The sequence below is a fragment of the Hydra vulgaris genome, chromosome 03, assembly GCF_038396675.1.
Source record: "Hydra vulgaris chromosome 03, alternate assembly HydraT2T_AEP".
Taxonomy (NCBI): domain Eukaryota; kingdom Metazoa; phylum Cnidaria; class Hydrozoa; order Anthoathecata; family Hydridae; genus Hydra; species Hydra vulgaris.
Window position 1 is genome coordinate 9,967,501 of NC_088922.1, and position 11,420 is coordinate 9,978,920.

An 11,420-nucleotide genomic window follows, 5' to 3' on the forward strand; every position below is an offset into this window, starting at 1 on the left:
TAAATTATACCTGGCTGAAGACTAAAGACTAAAGGTTAATATGAAAGTTGTTTTTTATGATGTAATCAAGTAAAGTATAAGAGCTTTTTGTTGCTTTTGTCGACTAATTAAAGATAAAGGATAAAGTCTTTTTGTAGAAGTGTATTTATAAAATTTTTGGAACTATTATTTAAAGAAGAGTTTATTAAAAAATATGTTTGTTTATATCCAATAGTGCTTTTTTTAAATGATCTAATAGTGGTCTATAAGTAGTATTAATAATTAACAATTAAAAATACTACTTTTAGACGACTATTGGCTCATTTTCAGTGACTGATCCAGGAATTTTGGGTTGTGGTGATGTCGGGGTGGGGGGTGGATGTTGAAATATTTTTGTATTTTGTACTACATTTGTGTCTCCCAAAAAAAAAAAGATCCTAAATTTCTAAATTATTTTAAAACTTTAAGATTATGGTGGTGAGGGGTGGAGGGGGAGGCATATCCCTCAACCCCTCCTTCCCCGGATCCGTCACTGGTTATTAAAAAAAGTTTAGAACACATTTTTAAAACATTATTAAACTAACTACTAATGCGAGAAAATATTTTTATTTGGTTAGGGATTTTAACATTAAATTAGTAAACAAAATGTCAACAGCATAGCTAAATTATTTTTTTATTTTTTCAGTTTTATTAAATGCATAATGACTCGCAATCTTTTTTTGTTATGCCAGAGTTTGCCACATAAAGTATAATCAATTGAATTGTTGATAAAAATGCTAATGTGCTCACCTGCATTAAATTCGTAGTTAATGAATCGAACTACATTAAGATCAAGTTTCTGACATAATTTTAAAATCGTGCTTAATTTCATTCAATAATACTTTCAAATTTCAAAAGTTTTCATTGAGACTTTGAATAATGATATTTAAAATTAAAAGTGTTTGTATTATAATATTGTTTTTTTTGATTAAAATAATTAAAGTTAGTACCATTATCATCGAGGATGACATTTTTATTAGGAGATTTAGTTATGAAATTTACCTCAATTTTCAAAATAGTGCTACTTAAAAAAATTGTGATAATAAAAAATCTAATAAAAATAAAGTGACGCGAAGTTATGCATAATATTAGGAAGACAAATATTTTTTTTTTTTTTGCGACCAATTAATCGGTCATTTTGTCCAATTAATTGTCATTAATTGGTCGTTTCGTCCTTCATATCGACCAATTAATTGGTCAAAAAATCTCTTATCTAGTTACCATTTTATCATAAGATATTTAGGCAACGTAACCACAGTGGGCCAGAATTCATTTTCACTGGACAAAATTCATAACAAATTTAATATTAGGGCTATATTGACTAAATTTAGAATGAGTAGTGAGGCAAAATTACAAAATAAAGGAATTACTTTCTTTTAAGAGTTGCGCAACACCATCTTGAAAGTTTTCTTTTTTCAGGTTGCTTTGTTGATTATAAAGCAATGATTATTGGATCGGATGAGCACATAAAGCATAAATGGTCTTAGTTTGTCTTTGAAAACATATACTTTCTTGAAAGATACTCGCGAAATTTTTTAAAGTTTTAACTTTGTGCTTTTAAGGGCTCTTAGAAGCACGAAGTAAAAACCAGATGACAAAGTACAAAGCACAACATATATCATTTTACTTAAATACACATCAACATCAGTAATTGCTGCTGTTTGTTCGACATTTCTGAAGAATCATCAGGCATTATTGCCATTATTTTATGATCCAGAACCACCAGATCTAGGGATATCAATGACCAGCCCAACTTTATTTCTGAACCTAGATTGTATTAAATTCTTTTAGCTTTAACTTTTTCTTGTCTGCATTTTTCAATTCAGCTTTGTAGCTAACTTTTAACAAACACTCCATGAAACGAATCCATGCATGAAGTGTTGGCAAGCCATACTTCAATCCGGTTGGTGTTAATGGCAAACTGCACACAATATGAGGTTGGTTTATTTGACTTGGTATTGAACTACAAACTGAGCAGAAATTATTGATCTGCATTCATTACATCAGTTGTCAGTAGTATAAAATACGGGTTCTGGCACATTTTTTTTCAACCTCAACTATAATATATTAATATATTATGGTTACATCAATTTTACAAGTGAAATCTAACTTAAGCGTAAAAGAAAACATTTCCTATTACATCAGACTTGCTCATAATACGCATAATAGTAAATGACTCCTTTTAACTCAGAAAAACTTCCAGATTTCCCAACTTGCTCATCACCAGAGTTTATTGTTACTACTAATCTTCTACTATTTTTGCTAAATTTATTAATTTGTTTGTATTCATGTCAACATCACTAGTTGCATTATTTTGTCCATCTCTTCTAATAAACATACTATCAGCTTGAGATGCTGTTAATCCATTTGAAACTACTCGACTTGTAGTTGAATAAATTTTGTACGTCCGAATTAATCAATAGGCATTTTATATATAAAGAAAAAAAAATTACCATAGTTTATCAATAATATTCTGAAAATCATATCCTTCATCTAGTTTTTTTAAAACATAGAGACACAAGTGTCCACAGAATGAGGTGTCTCCAAATTGAACTCTATCACTATTATAATAAACAGAACTTTTCAAATAATTAACAACTTCGACAGGTGGGGGTTGTGCATAAGAGTCAAAACTTATTTATTGTTGGTACAAAGACGGTGAAAAAATATCTTTTCACCGTCTTTATACCAACAAATCCAATGAAATCCATTTGTACTTGAATCTCCTGTATTTAGTATTTCACATTCTTTTCTTTGTGCATTTTTTGGTAATTGATCTCTTACAAATACACCTCTAAAATGTTTTATTTTTTAGTGTTTTTGCTGCTTCTAACAATTGAAAATTTGTTAAAGGTTCATTAGGTAAAATTATCCCTTCAACATTGATAAGTTTATAATTATTTCTCATTTTTACTTATAAATTATTTTTTTCTCAAAAAATAATTTTTGGCCTCCCCTACCACTTGGGTTCCTTGGGTTCTTTTCCTAATTGTCCTATTGTTCTATTGTCTTATTTTCTTTTAGTTTGTAGTGTCTGTATGCTAAAGTGTGTATTCCGTCTTCTAAAATAACTCTTTTATCATCGTCTGCACTTAATGCAATTATATTTATTTCTTCAGTATATACTTCATGTGAATGGGATCTTATTACATTCATTTTCCTAATATGTTCTCTTTTATTTAATAAACAATCTTTGTAATCTTCATGGGTTATATACTTTTTAACAACATTTTTCTTTACTCCTTTACATTTTTTGTTATCTTCTCCGTGTACTTTGTAGGAATACAACTTGGATCTGAGTCCGATAAATTCTTCAATTTGTGCTCCACCTGCTTCATCTTTAAACATTCCTATATATTTCATATTAGGACCACCTTTAAATCCTACATTATTATTAATTGCTGGGTGATTTGGGTTAAACACACTTGTATCAAACTTGCTTTCAACATTTTCAGAAATATCAGCATAAAAATCTTCTGTTTTTATTTCGTATGTTAAAGAATCTGTATCTGTGAATAATAGTTTTGCTCGATCAGCATATTTTTTCTTTACGTAATCATAATGAAATTCATACATTAGAGTTTTGCTCAAATCTAATATACACATTCTTAAGTAAATTGGTTTGTTGTACATTAATTTAGTTCTTTTCATATGTATAGCTATTAAATTTTCATCAAATATTGTTTTACTTTCGTAGTTTGGTCTTGATGCTAACTTACAGCTTCATCTCTGTTCGTTACTAATCTAACATCGACTCTGTTTTCAATATTCTCCATTGTTTTTCCAAATACTGAGTTGTTCATCAGATTGAAAAATTCTTTTTCAGAATCATTCGTTGCCTTGGTTCTTAGAATAGTATTAAGCTCAATGTATTGACTTAACCAAGCTTTTTCTTCAAAAATGACTCCTCTATGATTTTTTGTGATCTTTAGACCTAATCTTTCATACAATTTTAGATTTTCATAACGTATCACATAATTTTTCTTATGATTTAATTTTGGAATTAGTTTTTCGACTTTATTTACTTTTACCCTTTCCGGAGCAAGTGGGTAGTCATTATGATCATCATGCAGATGTTCAGGATAATTTAAATCAACTTCTAGTATACATGGAATTAATTTCCAGTTTTTCAACTCATCTTCATCAATCCATTTAAACCCATGTGTTGGAAGTGGCTTACTCATCGCCCATCCATATAGATTATTAGCGTCTAAATATTGGATGAATGTTGATGGTTTAGTTTGATCATAATTATCCATGTACTTATTATTAGAAGCTCCTAATCTGATTGATATCATACTGATTCCACCTCTTATACCTTTCTTTATCATTAGGATCATATCGTAATCGCTCAACAGTTCTAATTTTATTTTTGTTTTCTTCAATGCTGCATTCCAAGCTAATCCTGGTGATGTGTAATACCAAGCAGGATCTAATTTATAACAATTCATACAAACATCTCTAAAATTTTCAAAGACGTCAGCTAGTAAAAGCACATCTGAAACGTTGTGCAAGTCATGATAATCTCTAAATGTTTTTCAATGAAACTCATTCCATACATTTTGTGCATGTGAGTAATCATCATCACTTATATCTTCATCGTTCAATTTTGAAAAGAATAACTCTTTTGGTGGTAATTGGGTTTCATTAAATTTATCAACAGAGTCTACCCAATCATAGGGATATACACCTTTTCTGACTAACAAATCTAATTGTTTCCCAGAATACAACCTTATGATATTTTTACATTGATCTTTTGTTAAATTTTGATAAAGCGCCTAAACTATAAGGCATAAATCTATAACTATATAAGAAACGAATCTCACGTTTAACTTCAAATTTCTTACCTTTATTAATATACTCATCCACTTTAATTTCTCTAGAAAAGCTAATATACTTTTCTTCATTGTTTGGTATGCAACTCAATTTCTCTCCTGATAATTTCTTTATAAATAAGTGAGTATCATAACCAGATAAATTGTGAAATAGCACTGGAAAGAATTTTGGAATTTTATAACTTAAATTACAACTTTGATGAGCAGCACCTCTATATTTTCCAGTAATGTGACAGTGATCACGTACTTTATCTTTTCCAAGATCTTTTCCGCAAATGCGACATTCAGTTGCTGCATTAAAATCATGCTTGTTTTCAGTAGTAAATTTTCTTTTTTGGAAATTTGATATTTCACAACTTGCGGTAAATGTGACTGGACTGCTTTGATAAAAACTTTCATCAAAACATTTAATATAATAACAGAACAAACTTGGAATGTGTTTTTGATATTATTTAGTATAAGATTCATTTGGATTGGGTTCACAAGTGTCAATTTGTTTGATAAAACTTTCAAAGTCAGCATATACTACAAACGGAACTCTCATTGATTTATTGTGATTAGTAAATTGAATTGTTGAATTTGGTGGTGGAAGTTCGATACGTACTGAATCATGTGTATCACAATAAGATTTATGATTAGATAATGATTCTTCAGAATTAAACCCTAACAAACAATTTCTACAATAATACACTTTAGTATTTTGACTAGATGTTTGTGATGAAAGTAATCTGCTTAAATTTTTTATTAAGCAGTAATGATTGGTTTCGCCATTTGAGATTAATAGTAAATCTATTAAATGTTTTCGATCATTATTCTTTGATACATGCAAAATATGAACTTCTGAATTTTCATAACCATATACATTGACACTGATATCTTGATTGTTCTTCTCAAATTTTGTGATTTGATTTAAAGATACTGGAAATTCTATTTTATCCCAGTTTATTTTTTCAGCTTGATCTTTAAGCTCTTTATCTACTCTTTGAGGATGATTATCTGTTGGATTGCAATACACCACTTAAAACATTGATTATCTTCATTCTTTATATTAATTATTGCTTTTTTAGTTGCTAAATTTTTATCAAGTGGAATATATGATTTAGCTTTAATAGGATTATACTCAATAAAATTGATATCCATCTTTTCAATAGAAACAAATCTCCAACCTGATCCTAACTGTTGAAAAGATGATAAGGATTCTAAAATTTTCTGCTTTGATGTTTCATAAAAATTGTCTAAATCTGTTGTTTCTAATACAACTTCATTATTCGTTCTAAGTGGTGCATATGTGATTGCAGTTTCTCCTGTTTTAATATCAGTACGCTCCATTTCACAAGTGAGAACGATATAAACCTTTGATTTTCTTTTTTCGGTTAGTATTTTAATTGCACTGTTTTTAGCAGCATTCATGAATGATATAGCATCAAATCCTTTTATTCCTTTAGCTGTAAATTGTTTTGTCACATTTTTAACAGCTGATCGTGATAATTTAAATTCTATCGGATTTCTAATTCCGTATTTTTGATACAATTTTGAAACTGTAGATTTTAATTCATCAATCTTTTCATTAGCTGTTTTTTTAATTTTATCAGGAACATATGATAAAATCGAATCTGCAAGAGAACTAATCTTTTTATTTATTTCTTTTCTAATTTGTGTAATAGACTGAAAAGGTGATGGAGCTAAAATTGTTGATGATATATCTGGAACAGGCTCATCAAGTAGAAACTTTGTACCTATCTGTTCAACTGATTGCATCTGTGTGTTCGATAACTCTGTAATGAGATCGCTTTTTCGCATTCTAGAATAATTTTTAATTCCTCGCTCTTTAGCGATTTGTTTTAATTCTTTCACCGTTTTATTTTCCATTTTTATATAGCAAGATAATTTTTTTTAATTTTCATTTTCTTTATATCATTTTTCAAATATTTTTTTCTTGTTAAAATATTTCATATGATAAACTTCATATAAAATATTATACACACCCCCATCCTCTAACTCTACAGTAATATTCTACTGTTCGCAGTTTTTCAAGTTGGCTCTCATTTTGAATAGTTGTTATTATATATACAAAAGGTTCAGGAGTTAATATTTCGGATGATATTTATGGAATCGGTTCATCAAGAAGGTCTCTCAGACCCATGCGAAGTAGGTCTTTCAGACCCATGCAAAGTAGGTCTTTCGGATCCATAACATTTATGTTTTCCATTTTTTATATAGCAAGATTTTTTTTAATCTTTTAAATTATTATTTATCAATTTTTTATCTTCTTTTTTCCAATACAAAGTGCATGACGTAGGCTTATACATTTTATAAAACTCCATATTTTTATCTCCCATTTTTATAAATAAAATTTTTTTTTAAATATATTTTAATTTTTTTTTTAATTTTTCAGAATTTAATATTTCAATCTTATATCCATTATCAATCTTCCCACCACGCATTTCAAGATATCTATATCCATGACCAGTTCCACGCATTGCACTATATAAAGATTTATATACTGTTTCTTCTGCTGTTTCTATGTTTGTTAATTGAATAGTGACTGGTTTTTTCTTAATTGTTTTTAATCTTTCATATTTTGGATCTATTTCTTTTTTCTCTCCTTTTACTGGATGTATTCTAGGTTTTCCAACTGATCTTTTCTCATCAACATCTTTTACTGGATGTATTCTAGGTCTTCCAATTGGCTTCTTCTCATCGGTTGCTTCTGTTGCTTTTGACATGATTGATTCTTTATCTATCAAACCATTATTTATAGCGAGCATTATTAATGTAACATAATTTTTAGATGTTTGTGAAATGTTATTTTCTTTTAACAACTTCTGCAAGTTTTCCCTTGTATATAATACATTTTTATTATATAAAGATAAAAAATTTTTAAATCAATTCAAAAAAAAGTTAATAAACAACGTTCAACTTATTTCCGTCTGATTGAAAGTGTAAAAACTTATCCGATATTACAACAGCAAACGCTTCAGTATCTGCTGGAACAGCTGTATTAATGTTGCTTTAATTTGTACATCTACAACTGAGGATTTTAATTTTTCTGATTGTCTACTAACATCAAAAACAAAGAGTGGGTATAAATCTTTATAGTCTGAAGGAATTATGTTGCTTTGTGTTATCAAATCGTTCATTCCATAAAATTTTTCACTAAATACAGATGCATCTCTATAGGCTCTTGAAAATTGATGATTTGGAAATGATAAGTTATAGTCAGCAGCTGGATATTTTTCTTGATTAAGCATATTGTACATATTTTTCAAGTCACAATGATCAAATACGGAAGAATTAACTTCTTGATTTCCATCCTTATTTGTTTGGAATCCAACAATAATGTATCTTGGTTTTTCTGGAGATGTTTTTATGCTAAGTCTCCAAGAAAACGTTGTAGATTGTGGAACAGTTATAGTATCACACTGCCTTGCGCGAAAAGTTACTGAAAGTGTCACTTTTGATTCAATACTTTTATAAAGATTAACTCTCTCTAAATCTTATGGAATCACATGTGGTATAAACAATGATATTTTATCAAGATTAACTTTTCCTGCAGCTGCAAGAGCGTTTCTAAAAATTGCTCCAGTATCACTTTTTCTAACAAGAGCTAGTGTATGTTTAAATCCGTAAATAACTTTGTTGTAATCATCGCAGAATCCAAAAATGTGTCTTAAAGGTATACAAAATGAAAATGTTCCCTTTGTGGTTGGTTTCTGAATTATGTATGATTGTCGTACTGCAAACCCTGAGTTATCAGCAAGTACTGATGTTGTTGAAGAATCTTTGTACCACAATTGATTTAATCCTTGTGCTAATTGAAAGTCATTTGGGTATTTAAGCATTCCTAAAATTGTAGTTGCTTGACCTGGAAAATAAACTGACTCTATATTTTGGTTTGATAATTGATATGATATTTCACTGAATAAATGTATAATACCATTATTTGTAAACGCCACTGCATCTGCATTAGCATAAGCTGTCCCATCAAGTTTAAGAAGTTTTCGTTCAAACAAAAGATAAGCCTCAGATGGAAGTGTGAACAAATCTTGTAGCTCAATGTTAATTCTTATTTCTCCAGTGCTATTTAAATTTGTGCGAGCTATTGGTTCATATTCATAGAATTCAAATCTTTCAATTCCATCATCCACAGTTGGGATATCAGTAAAATTTAATATATCAGAAATTGCCATTTTTTTATATACAATATAAAAAAAGTTTTTAAAATGGAAAATAAATATAAAGAAATTAAGCCAATTGAAGACCTCGGCCTTTTTTTGCTAGATCTTCTATCCTTATAGCTGTTGATTTTATTGCAGACCCCATTATTATATTATTTATATTTGGTGTAACTTCATCAGCTTTTTTATTTAAATTTGAGATTATGTCATAAATTTTATTATTAATGACTGTTTTTGGTTGAGAAACTTTAGTAGATGCGTTTCTAATTAATTGTTTTCCTTTTTCAACTGCAACATCTTTAGCAGCTTCTATTGCTGATGTTGAAAATTCTTTCCCTGCTGATTTAACAGCAGTTATTACAGTTTTTCCTAAATCGCTAGCAGCTAACCTCTTCAACATAGCTGATGACACTCTTGTTACATTTGATGATGCTGCTCGTTTAAATAAATTTATTAAACTGTCAAATATACCACTTCCTCCAACAACTTGCTTCTTAACATATATCTTATTTTTAACAAATAGCATTTTTATGTACGCAATTTTTTTTAAATTTTTTTTTACTCATATTATCATATTCATATTATCATATTGCTAGATTATTTTGTATTGCTTTATACTGATCACTATTCATAACACCATGTCTAAACAATTCATCACAAATTGCAACAGCTTCATTTCTTGATCCAGTATTACCTGCTCTTCATGCAGCTATGCGTAACTCAAGCATATCAAGAAGTGCAATAGGATCGCTAGGAAGAATTATTGGTCCTATTCCTGTTCCCTTTGATTCTCTTTGATACTCAAGCATTCTAGTTCTCTTTAACTCTCTCCAAATGGGAGCTATTATTTCTTTGTATTTTTCGCTCCGAGATGACTTTGGTTTTCCGGAATGAGTAGTAATTGCATCTGTTTGTATTATTATATCCAGTGCCGTAACTAGGCAGGTGCAACAGGTGCACTTGCACAGGGCCCGTAGATTAGGCGGCCGTGAAATGGAACTTTAAACTGACGAAAAATTATTTGTTCTATTAATAAATACTTCTATTAATTTTTTTTTTAATTTTCTAAAATTTTTTTTTCCTATTAAGTAGCACTGTATTGTATTTCAATACAGTGCTATTTAATTCTATACTGCAATTTAAAATTTCTAAATTCATTTCCAATTCCAAATTGTAATATTTTGGCGCGAATTCGATCAACGATATCTGGTGGGCAATAGAATAAAACGTATTGTGTGTGTAGTAATGTGGTGAATTTAAAAAATGTGTGAAGCAATTTTCATTTTTAATCAAAGCAACATAAAAAAACTTATTTTCATTATTAATGACACATTAATGACACATTATTACAATTTATAATTTCCAATTAGAATTTAAAATATACTCGTTTATAAAAACATCGTAAGTTTGTTTTATTTAAATATAGATTGGTTAAAAATAGCTATAAAAAAACTAATTATTAAACCACATCAAGCCAATTATTCTATTAATTACATTAAACTAAATCATCAGGTAAGCTTTCTAAAATAATAAAAACTTAATAAAACACTTGAATCGTAAGATAAATCGTATAGATAAAATTTGAAGCATCGACAATAATACCTAATATTAAAACTGCAACTCCACTTGATATTTTGCAAGGACTTCATGACTTTGACTTAATTGAGTCTTATCCGAATATTATTATTGCTATCCGGATATTTCTCACTCTTCCAGTTACTACTGCGTCGTGTGAGAGAAGTTTTAGTAAATTGAAATTGATTAAAAATTATTTAAGATCTACTATAGGACAAGAAAGATTATCTAATCTTTCAATAATTTCTATTGAATATAACATTGTTAAAGATATTAATTATGACAACGTTATAAATGAATTTGCGCAAATGAAAGCGAGAAAAGTGCAATTTTAATAAAGAAATTTTTAAAATTAATAAATTAAAATAAATTTTTTATTTACAATTTTTCCAAAAAAAGTTAGGCTTAGGGGGCCGAAAAATGAAATTTTGCACAGGGCACTAGAAAAGCTAGTTACGGCGCTGATTATATCTCGATAATTGTGAAGATCATCCATATTATATATTTCCTTATAAGGATTAGACTTTGTTAGTAATTCCCAAAGACCAGGAGTACCTATGTATTTTATTCCATTTATATCTACATCATCATTATTAATTAATATTGGAACTTTTCCTGTAAAAAATTTACCCTCTTTATAATGTATTCCAAATGTAGTGTCTGTAGACTTTTTACTATAAGTATACATCCTAAGATAGTCTGTTGCAATTTTTCCCAACTTTAAAAATTCATCAGAAGGCATTAGATCCTTTGGATCCATAAAAAGTATTTCTTTAGATCCATAAGTAAATATTTCAGGATATGCATTTGAAAA

The 11,420-nt window shown here is 28.8% G+C and overlaps 1 protein-coding gene across 1 annotated transcript; it reads right to left on the bottom strand.

The window, feature by feature from the left end:
* Window positions 1-8,350: 8,350 nt before the first annotated feature.
* LOC136078450 (uncharacterized) lies at window positions 8,351-9,043 on the bottom strand. The gene has a single exon (XM_065794222.1). It carries the CDS (start codon window positions 9,041-9,043, stop codon window positions 8,351-8,353), a length of 693 nt encoding a protein of 230 aa, XP_065650294.1.
* Between the last annotated feature and the right edge of the window lie 2,377 nt (window positions 9,044-11,420).